Genomic DNA, 16,910 nt, shown 5'->3' on the forward strand with positions numbered 1-16,910 from the left:
CGCTCCCGGGTGTGAAGTCTTCAAGCCTTGGATACTGGGAGGCGGACTTCACACACACCCTTCCATTCCCCTGACTAGGGGCGCAGGAATCAGGACTCAGGGATGTTTGTCAAAGCCTCAGCATGGACAAGCTGAAGCTCATGCCCTGAGCTTGGACACTGCGGCTGGTCCCCTGCTTTTCCAAGACCTCAGCATCGCCCCGGGGCCTCCTCAGATAATTGACATGGTTGATATTGGTTGCCAGTCTCCATCCCATCAATCTTCCTGGTCAGAGGGGTCCTCAGACCCACTGCAGATCGCAGTCCTGTTACAGCAGTGAGCAGACTTTGTGAGGCATCAATCGCTGGTTCCCGTCATCGAGCCGCCAACCCACGCTGCTCTCCTAGGGTACATCTACACTTGCTCCCTAGTTCAAATTAGAGATGCAAATGTAGGTGACCGAAATTCCTAATGAAGTGGAGATTTAAATATCCTGCACTTCATTAGCATAATCTCACCAGCGCGTTACTCCACTCAACAGCTGTTTCGAAAGTGAAAGTGCACGCTGGGGCACATTAGTTCGAACCAAACCCCTTGGTTCGAACTAACGTTATTCCTTGTTTTGGAGTAACGTCTCTTTGCAGTATACATGTTTGGTGGAACCTGGACTTCTGCATGATCTCAGATATCTACTGCAGTTAAATAGCTTTGTAGTCTGAGCCCTGCAAGTCCAAATCAGCGGATACATGCACGAGTGTTTATTTGCAATATAGACATACACAGAGAAACTAGACAAATGGAAATGTTTGCTTATTTGAAAACACTATTATTCTACAGTATTTTGTGTCCAAGCTCTCAAAATATATTTAGATGTGTTTCTGTCTAGGAAGGAACTCTACTACATGTATACTGTATCATTAAAAGTGGCCCCATTTCTCCATATAGGCAAAACTTTGTGTTCCTAAGTCACTTCTGAAAATATGACTTTAAGTTCATAAATCATTTAGGATTTTTGAAAATATTACCATGGTTTAGACTGGGTTTATGAGGGGGCTGCATGTTGGAACCTTTTACCCTCTATAAAAATAAAGGTCATCAGACCATGATTTTTTACTAGAATATTATAACTATCAGTGCAGTATAAACTTAAAAACCAACAAATGGTCTGGTAGCACTTTATAGACTAACAAAACATGTAGATGGTAATCATGAGCTTTCGTGGGCATAGCCCACTTCTTCAGATGACTGGAGTTTTCTGGCTGTGCCTACGAAAACTCATGATACCATCTACATGTTTTGTTAGTCTATAAAGTGCTACCAGACCATTTGCTGTTTTTAAAGTTTATCATGTACAGACTAATTCAGCTACCCCCTGAAGCTATCAGTACAGTGGCATGTTTTGTAAAAGGAACATGGAGGAATCTTTCAGTTCTGTGGTTCAAATCATACTTTTAAAATCAATTTCCTTTTAGTTTTCCCTGTGTTTATACTAATCAGTCAATGGGGCTTTCATTTGTAAGGAACAGACTGAAATCAAATAAATTAGTTCCAGAGATAGGAAATTATTTCACACCTTTGAGTCTCACTCTGCTCCAGATGCAGCATGTTACAACTTGTGACAGTTAAAGCCAATTATTACCTGACCAACCTGCCTTGGCATTAAAAGTCTGGTAGAACTTGCTCTCTGCTTGCAAGATCAACACTATGCTTCTGTGCGCGTGATCCCACTATATATTTTAAGCACATTATAATATATTAGCTTTCTAAGTGTCTGTATTCCATTCCATTATAAATACTTTATGTCCGTTTGGAATAAATATACTTCCTGTTAGCACAGAATAGAGTTCGAAGGATATTTAAATTTGGGATAAAACCAGCTGTACTACAAGTCTCTACAATAATTCTGCTTTCTTTGGAAAAAGGTAGTAGTGGTATTTTTCACTTTACATTTATGTGGTTGTTGTAGATTCCCATTACTAGATCTAGTCAAAAGGTTTTCTCACACTTCTTAATTCTAGGGCAGCCATTTGCATAAAACCTTTAACAATTGATTTTTATCTTTTAATATAGAAAATGTGATGACATGTTGCCGGGAGAGCAGCCCACAGAGAAACAGAGCTCTGATCTCAAGACTCTGGGCATTATTTGTTCATTTGACTGATGTTAGTCTGAGCCCTGCTAAAAATAATTTAAATTTAATCTTAATCTTAATCTAACATAACCCCAATATTCTCCGAGTAAGTGAAACTAAGGACACATTTTAGTTTACTAAGTCCTATTTTATGTGGAAATAAATGGTAAATATGTTTAAGGGAAAGATTGCCTTCTTCCAGTTATAATGCCTAATGTGTGATCTAGTGTCTGAGAGGATAGAACTGACTACCAGGAAGACTAGCTTCAGTTCTGGTTTATACCACAACAGGTATTTTGCTATGTGACCCTAGGCAAGCCTCTTACGCACCTATAAAATAGAGCTGATAATTCTTACTTTCATTTATAAACTGTTTTGAAGTCTTTGTGTTTCTATTTTATATAAGTCTGCAGTAATATTAATTATTAGATCCTGGGGCTGCCATTTTACCCTGGGTTCTCCCTACTTATATATTGCCAGTTATGCAACCCTTGTCTTCCTGTAGGAGGACAAAGCTTTCCACCCTCTCCGAAATTACCTCATGATCTGTCCAAGTGGCATAAGCGTAAACAATTCATTTCTCTTCTGCTTCTAAACTTCATTAGCCCACAGGAGTGGCAAGCCCAAGTGTGCTCCAGAATGCAGCTCTCCTGTAATACCTGAGCACTTGTGCCAAAACAAATAGGCCAGGCTTGTCTTGCGAATGTGCTCTAATGATACACTTCAACAAAGAAGCAAATTGGTTAATATTTGGCACAGTGACTATTAAGTTGTGTCACTTAGTTCCTCACGTACCACACAGTGAGTTTCTGTAGTATTGTTATTGCTTAGTTCTATTATAGTAGCTCTTAGGGCCCTATTCAGGCTCATGGCCGGCTTTGTGTCCATTAGGGAAATACAGTGTTTGGAACCACGTGAGCTAACACAATTTGAAGTAAGGCTGACCATGACCAGCTAGTGTGTTTATTAAAGCTGTGAAGCTCTCTCTGTGCTGGGTACAAAGTCCAGTTAGCGCTCACATTTTCAAATGCAGCCTGTTTGCATATCTAGAACAGGCCACAGACCCAGGCCAAAATAGAACATTCTCCAGGAGTGGCATGAGACTGTGGAATGAACTCCCCCTGGATGAAACCTCACCACTTTCCTCTCCAAGTATAAGGAGCATTTCTTTGACCTTGTCTTCTTGAATACAAACACATAGCAACAGATGTATTCATAAAACCTTACCAAAACAAGACACTCCACTGCTTCTGCTTCTCCCTCTGGGGAGAGATGAAAGAACAAACAACACAGGACTGGTGTGTAATCACGCTACTAATGCACTACTGGAAGAATCGTAGATATTATGGTGATGTGCCTCATATAGAAACCTATATAGAACAGATTAGAGCAAAGGTGGTGCCCTGAAGAGCTTGTATTATGGCTATAAAAAAAAGAGATACGAAAGGAAGGACAAAGGTGTTCCATTGAACAACCCAAAGGACTTTTCTGGTGCCAAATAATTTGCCCTCTGCATTGATTTACCTCTGTCTCTCATCTCATTTTTATTATTGTCAGGTTTTTTTTACATCAGAAATGCAGTCATGAGGCTGAGTCTATAAAGAGTGTTACTGATGCTGGAGGAATTAATCCCACATCATTTTAAGCTTTCTCCATTGCTGGTTTTCTAATGTTTCTCCTTTTTACTTGTCCTCTTTTTATTGCCTCTCCCGTTTTGGCCTTAGCAGACAGAAATGGTAGTGTAGTGGGTTTGCTGATTAATTCTATCAAACCTAGTTTTGTGAGCTATATATTTGTTAATGTGCTTGTTGTCATGTCCCTAATTTGGTAGTGCAAATAGGCTATCTCAATAGAAGAACAATACATCTTTTTTTATTTTAAAACCTCAGCATAACATTAAATATTTTACTGCTTCAAATCTTTCTTGCAATGTAACTTAGAAGACACACTGAATGCAGACATGGCGCCAGTCCTAGCCACCCTGCATTTTGAGTATTGCAGGAGAATAGCTGCAGTGTACTCTCAGGGCATTCTTGTCAACAGGAATCAGTTGTGACATTAAAAGGATCCTTTATCCCCTTTTAATGAAAATGTTTAACTGTATGATTGTAAGTATATTTTTAACAACTCTCTTCCTAGAAAGAGGGGGTTTTATTGTTATTTTGTATCTCTATGCTTTTGTTCAGATGGCGATCTGTCATAATTTCCTATCACTGTTACCGTGGAAGTTAGTGTAGGAGCCAGTCACCCTGATGAGTTTGACTCTCTACTCAGCGTTGACCTTGTCTACATTTTTGCTCAAGTCATAGGCCCATGAAAGTCAGTGGCAAAACTTCTCTTGAGTTGAATGGCACCAGGATTTCACCCTTTGTCTCTGTCTCCAGCCTCTGCCTTGCTGCGATTCCACTTCCCTTTACGTGACCCTCTTGTATTCACTCTGAGTTATCTCCATTCTGTTTTTCCCTTGCTTCTCCCTGTACTGGAATGCTTACCTTGAACGTGTATGTCATGTGACCTCCTTTATTCAAAGCATACTTCTTTGCAGTCTCTCTTGAGAAGCAGTGGCCTACATTCCCATATTAAGCTAGTAAAGGAAAAAGTAATTAATACAGTAATCTAACAAGATGTGCCCTTGTGAAAACAAGTAGCCTGGTAAGTGTGTGTGTGTGTGTGTCTGTGTCTGTGTCTGTCTGTCTGTCATCCCTTCCATGATACCATTTTTCTTATAGCTTGTAAGATTCTTACAGCAGCAAACTTGTCTTTATTTCTGAAATATGACTATCATGCAGTGAAAAATTCATGAATCATTGGTGTAAAGCTTGAGTAACCAGCACATTTGATTATCCAACAACTCCTATTGCCCATGAATGCCGGATAACAAAGCTTGTACTGTATTTATTAGAGCAGTATCCAGTCTACTGCTACAATGACTAAAGCAGGTAGCAGTTAATGGTAGCTTCTTAGAATATCATGTATGTGTCATTTATTTATGCTGACCAAAACCGCTGCTTATTCCATAAACATGTGAAGAAAGAAGTACAGGTTGAAATTCTCTAAATCAGGCCTATCTAGTCTGGCAACATCCATGGTCAGGCACAGATGTTGGAGGGCCAGCAGCAGGGAGCCCTGCGGAGGCAGCAGGCTGCCAGTAGCAAGCTGCCAGCAGGACTGCTCAGCATGTGGCAGCAGGAGACCCAGTGGGCCAGAAGCCCCAATGCGTATTTGCCCAGTAGGGCCAGGAGACGCAGCAGCGACAGCTGCCCAGCAAGGTTGTCAAGGCAGCAGGGCCAACAGCAGGTGGGGAGCTGGCTAGAAGGCTGGCAGGTCGTGGCAGGGGATACCAGAAATGACCTCCCCTGGTCCAGCAAAATCCCTCATCCAGGACCGGTCAGGTCCTAAAGGTGTCGGACCAGGGAGGTCAAACCTGTACCTAATTTTCAAATATTTGTAGAACCCCTAAAATGTAGACTCCAAGAGTGGCATTGCCCCGCAGTTTGATTATTAAAATCAGTGCTGCCGCCCACAGCTGATTAACTTCCCTTTCTAATATTTCCCACTAATAGGGAATCTTAATTTCTGTAGTGAGCTTAAAAGTTTGTGGGGTATTCATGTTAGTCTGTAATTAAAACAAGTTTAGAAACAATTAATAGTCCTGCAGCACCTTAGAGACTAACAAAAACTGTAGATGATATCATGAGCTTTCATGGGCACAACCCACTTCTTACTCCATTCATCTGAAGAAATGGGTTGTACCCACGAAACCTCATGATACCATCTACATTTTTGGTTAGTCTCTAAGGAGCTGCAGGACTATTCATTGTTTTTTAGTGAGCTTAGTTTATGTAGCCATGGAATATTTATATACAGAAGTGATGTGTCTCTCATGCAGTGGAGTTCAGTTTGCAATGGCTATCTATTTCAACCTGTCTGATATGGAGCAGTGGGCAATGAAAGCTCTCCTAATGCGGTGCTGTAACAATCTTTTTGAAGGGCAAAGTGAATTGTCCATTTTGTAGTTTCTTATCTTTAGCCAATAACGTTTTGCAGTTTTGCATCAACTCTTCTGTGGCTGTCTTTTTGTCTGTCAGAGTCATCAGCAAAGTGGTGTCGGCCCCAGAGGCTAAACCATCTACTCCTGTGAATCGACCCAAAACACCACCACCCGTGCCATCCCCTGTTCCAGCTCCTGTCCATGTGACCCCTCCTCCTGCTCCAGCACCACCACCTCCACAAGCTGCCATCTCGCCTGCTCTAATTCCACCACCACCTCCTGCGGTTTCTGCGGCAGGAGGCTCCAAAGCGCCAGTCAGAAGCGTGGTGACGGAGACTGTCAGTACCTACGTGGTATGTGTGTCTTAATGCTAATGAGTTAAATAGTTCAAGAATTCTTCTTCATGATAACTTTTCGTTTTCATAATAAAGGCTCCTTTCCAATACAGTGTCAAGTATTAGCCACATGTATTCAGCCCCTTCTCTACCTGCACCTATTTTAAGAGGTTGATCGCTTATTCAAAAAAATTGCTTGGGTTGAAATTTGTTATACTTCTTCTCAGCCAAAGGTTATGTTTCTTCTGGAAAGTCTAGTACAGTTCCATTTGGGTATTTTCTAGTTGCGTGAGCATGAACATTTTTCTTGTTGAGATCTTTCTGGTCTTACCCTAGATCTAGCCTTCAATGAGGAAAAGAACTCTCATAGAAAAAGTTAAGGGTAGCAGTAATTTCCAGTAAATACCAATGTACACGGATCTACTAATTTTTGTAACAGTGTATCAAGGTTGCAGATATTTGTGCAACTCTGGAGCTCTACACGTTGCCTGCAGCCATTCTACAATGTGCTGTGATCTTGCCATACCTCAAGAGGGGTTAAAATTTGGATGCTCCTTAGTGTGCTCCTATTGCAGTCAGAAGAATGTGAATTATAATTGGCAATTGCTTAAGAACATTTTACTTGATGCTCAAAAGCCACTATCTAGAAAGAATGTTAAAAAACTAACCAATAGTGAAATTAGACAGACTGACTAACTGACTGAGTGAAAGAAATGAGAAGCTGATAGAAGTTAATAGAAATAAACATAAATCAAACAAAGGAGGTAGCAGTTAACAGTAGCTGCTAAGGATCAAAAATCAAAAGCTAGAAATTGTAGAAAATGTATAAGGGAAGCAAAAGGGCACAAGGAAAATGCTGAATGATGGTGAATTACTTTTCATTCCAACAGTAACTGAGGAGGATGCTAAACAGAGCTACTAAAGTTGAATATTTTTAAATCAGAAAGTCCAGATAACTTTAAAATTAAATAATTTTAAAAAATTGGCCAAGCATCTCACTAGACTGTTAATGTTGTTTTTCAAGTAAATCTTGGAACACTGAGGAAATTCCAGGGACTTGAAGAAAGCTAATGTCACATCAATATTAAATGGTATAACCAGGGATGTTATGGGCCTGTCAGCCTGACACTGATCCCAAGCAAAATAATGGAACAGCTGATACGTGGCTCAGTTTCATAAAGAAGTAAAGGAGGGTAATATGATTAATGCCAGTCAACAAAGGCTTGTGGGAAATAGTTCTTGTCAAACTAATTTGATACCTTTCTTGATGACATTACAAACTTGGTTGATAATGGTAATAGTTCTGATGTAACATACTTAGACTTCTGTATGGCGTTTGACTTGGCACTGCATGACATTTTGATTAAGAAACTAAAACGACGCAAAATCAGTATGACATTAAATGGATTCAAAACTGGCTAATTCATAGGTGTAAAATGTAGCTATAAAATACAACTGCAAATAGAGAATCATAGAGTGGGCATTTTTTCTGGTGGTGTTCTACAGCAATTGGTTCATGGTCATTCACTACTGAACACTTATTAATGAAGAAGAAATATCAATGTACACAGGTCTGTGTACATTGGAAGAAAACATAAAATCATTACTAACAGAGTTTGCAGATGAGAGGTTGAGGGAGTTGTAAGTAATGAAGAGCACAGGTTACTAACACCATGTGATCTGGACCACACATTAAGTGAGACGCAAGCAATATGTGTTTTAATACAATCAAATGTAAGGTCATATATCTAGGAACAAAAGATGTAAATCATGCTTACATGATGGAGGGAAGCAGTGAGTCTGAAAAGTACTTGGGATCATGGTGAATTATCAGCTGAACTTAAGCACCCAGTGCAGTACTGTTGCTAAAGAGCTAACGTGAGCCTTGAATGTATCAATGGGATTATCAGGTAGGAGCAGGGGAGTTATATTCCCTCTGATTTAGGCTCCTGGAATACTGTGTCCCGTTTAATTGTGTCCACAAGTCAAGAATGATATTGATTATTGAAGAGGGTTCAGAGAAGAGCAATAAGAATGATTGAAGGATAAGAAAACATTCTTTATAGTGCAAAATTCAAGGGGATGAATCCAATCAGTGTTCAAAAAAAGAAGTTGAGGGTTGACTTGATTCCAGTCTATATATAAATATCTACATGAACTTGATAACTGAGGCCTTCTCAACCCAACAGAAGAAAGTATAACAAGATCCAGTAGATTGAAACTGATGTTAGATAAATTCAGATGAGAAATAAGATACAAGTTATTAACAGAGAGAATATTTAATCATTGGAATAATTTATCAAAGATTGTGGTGCTTTCTCCATCACTGGCAATTTTTAAATCAAAATTGGATGTTGTCCTAAAAGGCGTGCCCTAGTTCAGTCAGAAATTAATTCAGAGAAATCTTATGACCTGTCCTGTATTATTCAGGAGGTCACACGAGGTAAACACAAATGTGATTCAATGAACTTCCCCAGGTAAACACATACAAAGATAAGTGCCTGTCTTGGAAGAACCATGCTAATTTTTCTAGGCATTTTATTGCCAGGGCTGGTCAAGCCAGGTTATAATTACTTGCAAGCCACACTCCTATATGCCGTAGATTGATTGTTTGCTGCTGAGGGACAGTATGTGGTTATTAGTTTTAGTTCCTTCAAAGAGAATATTTTGTGTGACCCTGAATAAACAATGAGAAGTCCTGTGGCACCTTATAAACTAACAGATTTATTGGAGCATAAGCTTTTGTGGGCGAAGACCAACTTCATAAAATGCACATACATTATATGCATCTGATTAAGTGGGTCTTTGCCCACGAAAGCTTATGCTCCAATAAATCTATTAGGGCATGTCTACACAGCAAAGTTATTTCGAAATAACAGCTCTTATTTCAAAATAACTTTCCTGGTGTCTACACAGCTAAACCGCTATTTCAAAATAAATTCAAAATAGTGGAGCACTTATTTCGAATTTGGTAAACCTCATTCTACGAGGAATAACGCCAAATTTGAAATAGCTATTTCGAAATAAGTGCTGTATAGACACTTATTTCGAAATAGGGGGCCTCCAGCCTTCCCAGGGTGCCCTGGTGGCCACTCCAGCCTCAACCAAGGACACTCCACTCCCTCCCCTCCTCTCCGGAGCCCTTAAAGGGGTAGACTCTGGCCTATGCCTGTGCCTGTGCCAGCTCCAAGCCTGCCAGCCCAGAGCCAGCAGTGGCTACTGGGGCCTCTGACCCAGTGGCCCCAAAACATGAGCCAGCAAGGCACTGGCAGCCAGCCTTCCACCGCTCCCCAGGAGCAGTCTGCCAGCTCCCAGGAGCCTGCCAGGGCCTGGAGAAGGCAGGCGCCTTCCTGGTCCAGGGTGGAGATCATGGACCTTATTCAGGTTTGGGGGGGATGACCCCAATGTCAACAATCTCCGCACTAGATGGAGGAACGTGGCCATCTATGGCAGGATAGCTGCCAGCCTGGCCACCAAAGGCCAAATGCGAACCCAGGAGCAGGTTCGCATAAAAATCAAGTTGGTCCTGCGAGACCCCCAGCCCTGAGCTTTCCCTCCCCCTTCTTCCCCTGGCTTCCCCCTTCCAGCTCCCTCCTTCCAGGTTTCCCCCTCCCCTCTCCCACTGTCTTTTCTCCCCTCCTTTCCCCAGCCTCACCAGAGTTTCATACCTCCCCCCCCCCCCCCCAGTTTTGTTAAATAAAGAGAGTTTGTGTTCATGAAAATACATGTATTTTATTTGACATCAGGAAGCGGGGTTAGAGAGGGCAGACCAGGGAGGCTCTTAGTGCTCCTCAGGGTGGAAGCTCTCCCGCAGGGCCTCCTGGATACTGACAGCCCCCCAATGGACCTCCTGGATGGCAGCCTGCAGAAAGTGCAGCCAGGCTCACAGCAATGCGTCCAAGAGAAGCAGCAGAGTGCCCAAGAGCAGCTCTGGCTCTATGTTGCAGAGTGCTGTGGTGTCCCGAGTGAGGGCAACCAGAGCATGCAGAGACAAAATGCTTTGCTATCCCTCATCGAGGTAGACAAGCAAGCAGAGAAACCTGAGAACTGGCTGTCCGGGGGGAGGGGGGGTCCCTTTAAGCACAGACCTCAGGCAGCAGCCCCACACAGTAAGTCCTGATCTGGTGCCCTGCCGGAACTGGTTCTGGACAGCCTTAAATGCAATTCAGAGTCCACTCAGTGTGGATGCGCTATTTCAAAATAGCAAAATGCTATTTCAAAATGCATTTTGTATGTAGATGCGTTATTGCGAAATAAGATATTTCGAAATAACGATTTCAAAATAAGATATTTTGAAATAACACTGTAGTGTAGACATACCCTTAGTCTTTAAGGTGCCACAGGACTTCTCATTGTTTATGCAGATTCAGACTAACACAGTCACCCCTCCGATACTTTGTGTGACCCTAACATCCAAAACTCCAAATAGTCAGTTTACGTGCGGAGCAAACATTTTTGCAGCAAGAGGAAATGACTTTGTATAGTAAGATTTGAATGATCATTACAATCAAACATAATTGAAGCCTAATTCCATTGTGTTAACATTACTGAGTCTCTCTTCCTGTCAGTGTAGAATAGTGCCCTGCATCATATTTTCCTATACTTTCCGCAACCTATTTTTGAGTGACAAAAAACTACCCTGCTTTTCAAGAAGCTAGGAAATGTCAGTCATGAATTAGAAATTGAATGCAGCCAGAAGCAGATTAGGAGTTAATGGCCCTAAGCCAGAGCCAATGGAAGCCCCTCCCTATCCCTTTCGCCTGCATTCACCCTATACTCACCTCACCCCCCAGCGCTTCCAGGGAGCGGGGTCGGAGCCCAGGAACTTCCTCTGTTCCACTTAGAGCGGGGCAAGCTCCCACGCCATGACCATGCTCCTCAACAGGAGCTCCGGGCAGGTGGAGCATGCCGGGGTCCTGGGCATGGGCCCTCTTGGGCCAGTGCCTAATCTGCCACTGACTGCAGCTCTTGTGCATTTTCACTGATTTCCTTGGATGATGATCTGAGATTTACAGACCAAAATGTGCTTAGTTTTTCATTTTTAATGACATTAATTGTTTTTAACTGACTCACTTTTAATGTCATTCTTATGTGTCTCTCAAAGGCAACCAGAACATTTATTTTCTGTACTATACTGGGTACATAACCATGTGCACCAGCAAATATTGAAAGCAAAATGTATGATATTCCATTCTAAATACTTCCAAATCATAGAAGTGATTAAATCCATTGTAGATCCTCCGTCAGTTGTGTATGTGCTTTCTATCATAAAATTGATTTCATTACATTTATTTTGTGAAGGTTTAAATTTTGCCAAACAATACTAAAGACCTATTTAATTAAACAGTTTTGAAATGTAAAAATTGTATTGTGATTCAAACTGGAAATAATACCAGAAGAATCCATTATACGGCAATGAATGTGATGAATTTAGTAAACATTTACTTAATATTGTAAATGATCTGCCTCTCTCATTGCATTTACCCTTTAGTAAATTGTACTGTGACATCAATGTCATAAAGAGAATGGAAAGTTACTTAGTAACAACTTTTTTATATCCTTGATCTTATCAGCTAGTTGAGTTTGGCTAATAAGTAATAAGGGAATACATGCATGTTGCACTGTATTTATTACACATATGTAAAGCTATTATCTTATGCAGGGGACTTCTATCCATAAGCAGTGTGAAATTAAAAAGAAATCAGTCTTCAGGTCACTGGGAGGGAATCAATAGCTAAGGATCTATACTGTTAAGCCATGGTGATTGCTATAGGTGAGTGAATATTTTCTTGGGTCAAGTGATTTAACTGGCTTTACTGGTTTACAGAGGAGAGCATAACAATGTTTGTTTTTACCATCTGAATCCAGTATAGCAAATCAGTTAGACTGGTTACGCCAAACCATTGTGCTTTGAGTATTCTTAGGTATAACTTTCCAAGAGTAGAGTGAACGTTAGATAGCTTTGACTGATAAACAAGAAATGTAACTTTAAGAAAATCAGTTATGTTTGCGTTCTTGACATTAAAAAGAATCAACTGTTTCCTCCCTTTTTATATCAGATCCAAGATGAATGGGGTAACAAGATCTGGATCTGTCCTGGCTGCAACAAACTTGATGATGGCAGTCCAATGATAGGCTGTGATGACTGTGATGATTGGTATCACTGGTAAGTTGTGGTAACCTCTTCTTTTGTGCTATTCTTTCACACATTGCTGCAGTCCTGGAAATGAACTGGTTATTTGCAAGACACTAAGGCAGGATTTGAACAGTTCCTTTTCCTTTCAACTAGTAATTTGGAAGCTTTTACCCTGATCTTTACTTTGGAAATTTCAAGAGTAAGTTTTTAAGTTGTAAGGTTGTCCATATTTCTTCCTTGTTTCCATTAGAACTCATAGGAAAATGTTTTGCTAAAACCAATAATAATAGTTTTGAAACTGTTATGCAGGTTGAACCTCTGGTCTGGCTTCACCAGGGGTTGGCAATAATTTTTGCCCGGGAGCCACTTCAAAATATTTTGAAGTAGCCCGGGCCACCCTGGAAGGGCCGGAGTTACCCTGCCCCCAGACCATGATTGGTCTCGGGGTGGGGGAGCCCATTTGCCCCCCCTTCTCACTAGGTACCCATGCCCTGGAAGAGGCTTGGCACGCTCCCCCACCCCCAGGTCAATCAGGGCCTGAGGGTGGGGGGAGTGTGGGAAGCCTCCTTGCGAGGCTGGGGCAGGGCAAAGGAAGCTTCATGCAGCTCCCCCGCTCCCAGGCTCTGATTGGCCTGGGAGCGCGTGAAGCCGCCTCCGCTCTCCCCCCACTGCCCTGCGAGCAGCACACAGCGCTTACGTGCTCCTGGCAGGGTGGGAGGAGACTTCGCGTGCTCCCCTGTCCCCCAGGCTAATTAAGGCCCACGGAGGCCCTTTTACCCACCCCTGGCACACACCCATGGTCTGGCATGATTTTAGTTAGCCCGATGTCCACTTATGGGTGTGGCCAAGTTTCCCACAGTCCCATAAAATTTTTTTACAGCCACCAGTCCTGGCTCTCAGTGTGTTGTGCACTTATTTAACTCTTAATTTACTCCTAAATGTCTTCTAAGAGCCCAGTAAGCAGTGGAAGTGTTGGTAATGCTGTGAGACAATACCGCCTTTTCCCCGAGTTATGAACGATTTACAGACCAAACACTTGGCCGTAACTTGATTTGTTCGTAACTCAGACCCCATTGAGTTACATAGCGATCGCACTGTTCGTAAGCGCAGGTCGCATTCATAACTCGAGAACCGCCTTTACGACCGTTCCATGGGAGCTTTGGTCGTAAATGCGAACATTCATAACTCGACCATTCGGAGCTCGGGGACCGGCTGTATTGACCTCCTGTGGTTCAATAAATTTTCTGCTTTGGCGTCAGTCCGGTCCCAACAATGCCGGACAAGAGAGGTTCAACCTGTATCAGATACTGGCACATACTCCAAGAACAACAGTGTGTGTGAACACCATCAACATAGCTATAATGTTTCAAGTTATGGGCTCATTATATGAAAAAGAACATTTTAAAATAATTTTTTTTAAAGTGAATCACTTTATGGGTATATTTTTCAGGCAGCTAAACAAAATCAAAAGGCTTTTCCGCAAATGATTTAAATGATGATGTGGTATTATTTTATATTTGACCTTTAACACCCAAAAGCTGTGGACTTCTCATATTATTTTATTAAAAAAAAAAAAAAAAAGGTTCCTTATCTAAAGGGTTTTCTAAGAAATTCATTGTTTCAAAACAAGAGGGTTTACATTTCCAAGCTATAGTGTTCAAAGCTAAAAAAATTGTCAGATTCTGTTTCCTGTCTGAAAAGTTCATCCTGCTTGAATAAGAAAGAAAAGTAATATGTTGATTTACTAAGGTCTTGTGGGTTTTTTATCAAATGTATAGGCCTTGTGTTGGAATTACTGCTGCACCGCCAGAAGAAATGCAATGGTTCTGCTCTAAGTGTGCCAGCAAAAAGAAAGATAAAAAACACAAGAAGCGGAAGCACAGAGCACACTGAAGTTTTTGCAGTGGATTTAAATCATCCAGTCACTTTCAGCACTTCTGTCCTGACTCCTCCGTAGATGGATTCATTGTGTTTCTGCCTCATCATTTGTCATCAGGTTTTATGGATTATGACTCTTGAATGAATCAGGAACAAAAATACAACTGTCCACTCTCGACTGTTGTTTTTTCCAAACTGTGTGAGTCCCAGTGGTTTAGATTTGAATATGCTCTGTCACTGGCTTGCACTTACTGATGGAAACTCACATAACGTGATACAAGGGTTAAATAGTTAACAAGACAGTTCTCATTCTTGCAGATCGGCAGCAACAATGGCAAATGTAGTACAGTAAATACAGATCTCTCCTCTGTCTTTTTTCATTTGTTTTTATTCTCTCCTGAGCCTTTGCATTAAGGTGTTAAAAGAGAGGACAAACATGAAAATTGCAATCACCTAAGGAAGACCTACTGGAATGATTTCTGTAGTTGGAATACAGTTTTCAACCTCCATTCCTGCATAGCCAGATAATCATAACATGAAAACAAAATCAAAAAAAGTGGCTGGTAAATATTTTTGTGATAAGAATATATGAAGCTTTTTTCCTTGATTTTTAGAACTAACATAAAATAAACATGTTCAAGCATTTGTGAAATATCTTCTATTTTTTAAAAGGTTTCTATTGTCAGGTTTTTTTTCTTCCATGTGAATTGTTTTCAGTGGACCTGTAATATATTTTATACATTTTGTTTTTAGTCATTGTCATGTACCTTTTCATTGCTTGTACATTTCATCAGTGTGTAAAAACACTTCTCATTAAAAGACTTTCTCTCATGTAAATACCTGATATTTATAAAGTTCCTTTTTAAAAAAAAATAATTTAGGTTTATGTGTTTGGGGTATTTGTGAGTGTTGAACTCTAACAGGTATGAAAGTTCTGTATGATTTAAGTCCATTACTGTGGCTTTAAAACATTGTGAGAGAGCTACTCCCAAGAGGTGCTTTCCAGGTGGCCCACAAATGAAACCAACCAACCAACATACTGTTTAAGGCCCTGATTCAGAAAGATACCTAAGGAGGCATAGAAGCAAGTAATCCCAGTGCATGAAATTGGGACTGTCCTGTGAATAGACAGACAGGTGCCGAAGTGCCTTTTTTAATCAGGACCTAAGGAAAAAGGCTCTAGCAGTTTTAATGATAGCAACTGAATTTTACATTTGTAGCTGGAGCGGATCCGTTTATTTGCAAATCATTGTGTGTTTGTCAAAATGATTGCACTCACATTTGGAAGAAGGAAGTGTCATTCGTATTCTATAAAGACCAGAAAACATACTATGCTTTTTTGTGTTTGTTGTGATGTTTTCTTTTAAGTGTATCTTTTAATCATAGTACCTTGAAAGACAAATAAAGTATGCGATGGAAATGTATGCTTTATTTCCCATTTTAAACAAAGGAAAAATGCTCTAAAATGCCACAAAATTGTGACAGTATTAGCTATATTAGTACAGTGCATCTGAGGGATAAATTAACTATACTGTAGCATTAAATTTGAAGCATCATGCCCTCTGTTTCACAAGCTATAGGGAATATAGCCTCCATTATTTAATTTTGGGGTGCTGCTTCTTTGGATTGTAGAGTGATAAGCATCTTGAGTCTTAGAATGCAATCATTTAACCTGTTGTACAGATAATATGAACTATTGTTTTAAAATGCCATCTAAATTGATATTAATGAGAATGAATGAGTCATGTTTTTAAAACATCTTGTCTAGTTAAAGAAATTAGGTTTTCCTGATATGACTGTCAAGTTGCAAATCAGTGGAGATATGGATGAAATTGGTTTATTAAAAGTGCATTGTTACCTTCTTTGTTCAATGCCACCTCATTTATATTGTCCCTACTAATTACCAGTCAACACATTAGCCAAGAACGTTCTTGGTTTTAATTTCTCATTTCAGATCATGCAATGTTTTAAATCTTATTCTTGTTTTTCCTGTATCATAGACACACACAAAATATACTGTCTTTGGTTTTCTTTGCTTTGGTTGCATAATAAAGAACTTAGCTTTTGGCAACTTGTTTACCAGTTTCCCCCTGTGTTCAGTGAATCAGAACTTCCCACATTTAAATGCTTACGTTATGCAACTGAGATACAAATGGAAATGTCTCACATTTGCCACATCTACTGCGTTTCAGGAATTTGTGTGCTTGCCCATTGCTATTTCTGCGTGGTTTTCCTAAGCTCATTTCGTTACTGTATAAATGATCTTTGTGGTAATAATACCAAAGAACCATTACCAGGAGACTTAAATGACTCATGGGATTAAGATGGGAAGATGAATTCTTTCACCAAGTCGTCCGTTTGAATCTAGCCATGGACAGCAGAGATGAAGAGCCTGATTCTTCTTTTACTTGCTCTGGTACAGCTTAGAATTCAAGGGCATTAGTACTGGTTGTAAGAGAA

The 16,910-nt window shown here is 40.6% G+C and overlaps 1 protein-coding gene across 1 annotated transcript in view; it reads left to right on the plus strand.

Annotated features, from left to right (window-relative positions):
- The window catches only part of TAF3 (TATA-box binding protein associated factor 3), a 149,732-nt gene extending 133,205 nt beyond the window's left edge, over nt 1–16,527 (plus strand). The window contains exons 5-7 of the mRNA XM_075925999.2: nt 6,199–6,454; nt 12,496–12,602; nt 14,351–16,527. Of these exons, the coding sequence (XP_075782114.2) occupies nt 6,199–6,454; nt 12,496–12,602; nt 14,351–14,465 (478 nt within the window). The 3' untranslated portion in view covers nt 14,466–16,527. The remainder of the gene's footprint in view (nt 1–6,198; nt 6,455–12,495; nt 12,603–14,350) is intronic.
- Nucleotides 16,528–16,910: the final 383 nt, after the last annotated feature.

The sequence above is a fragment of the Pelodiscus sinensis genome, chromosome 1 (genome assembly GCF_052426305.1).
Source record: "Pelodiscus sinensis isolate ZL-2025 chromosome 1, ASM5242630v1, whole genome shotgun sequence".
NCBI classification, from domain to species: Eukaryota; Metazoa; Chordata; order Testudines; family Trionychidae; genus Pelodiscus; species Pelodiscus sinensis.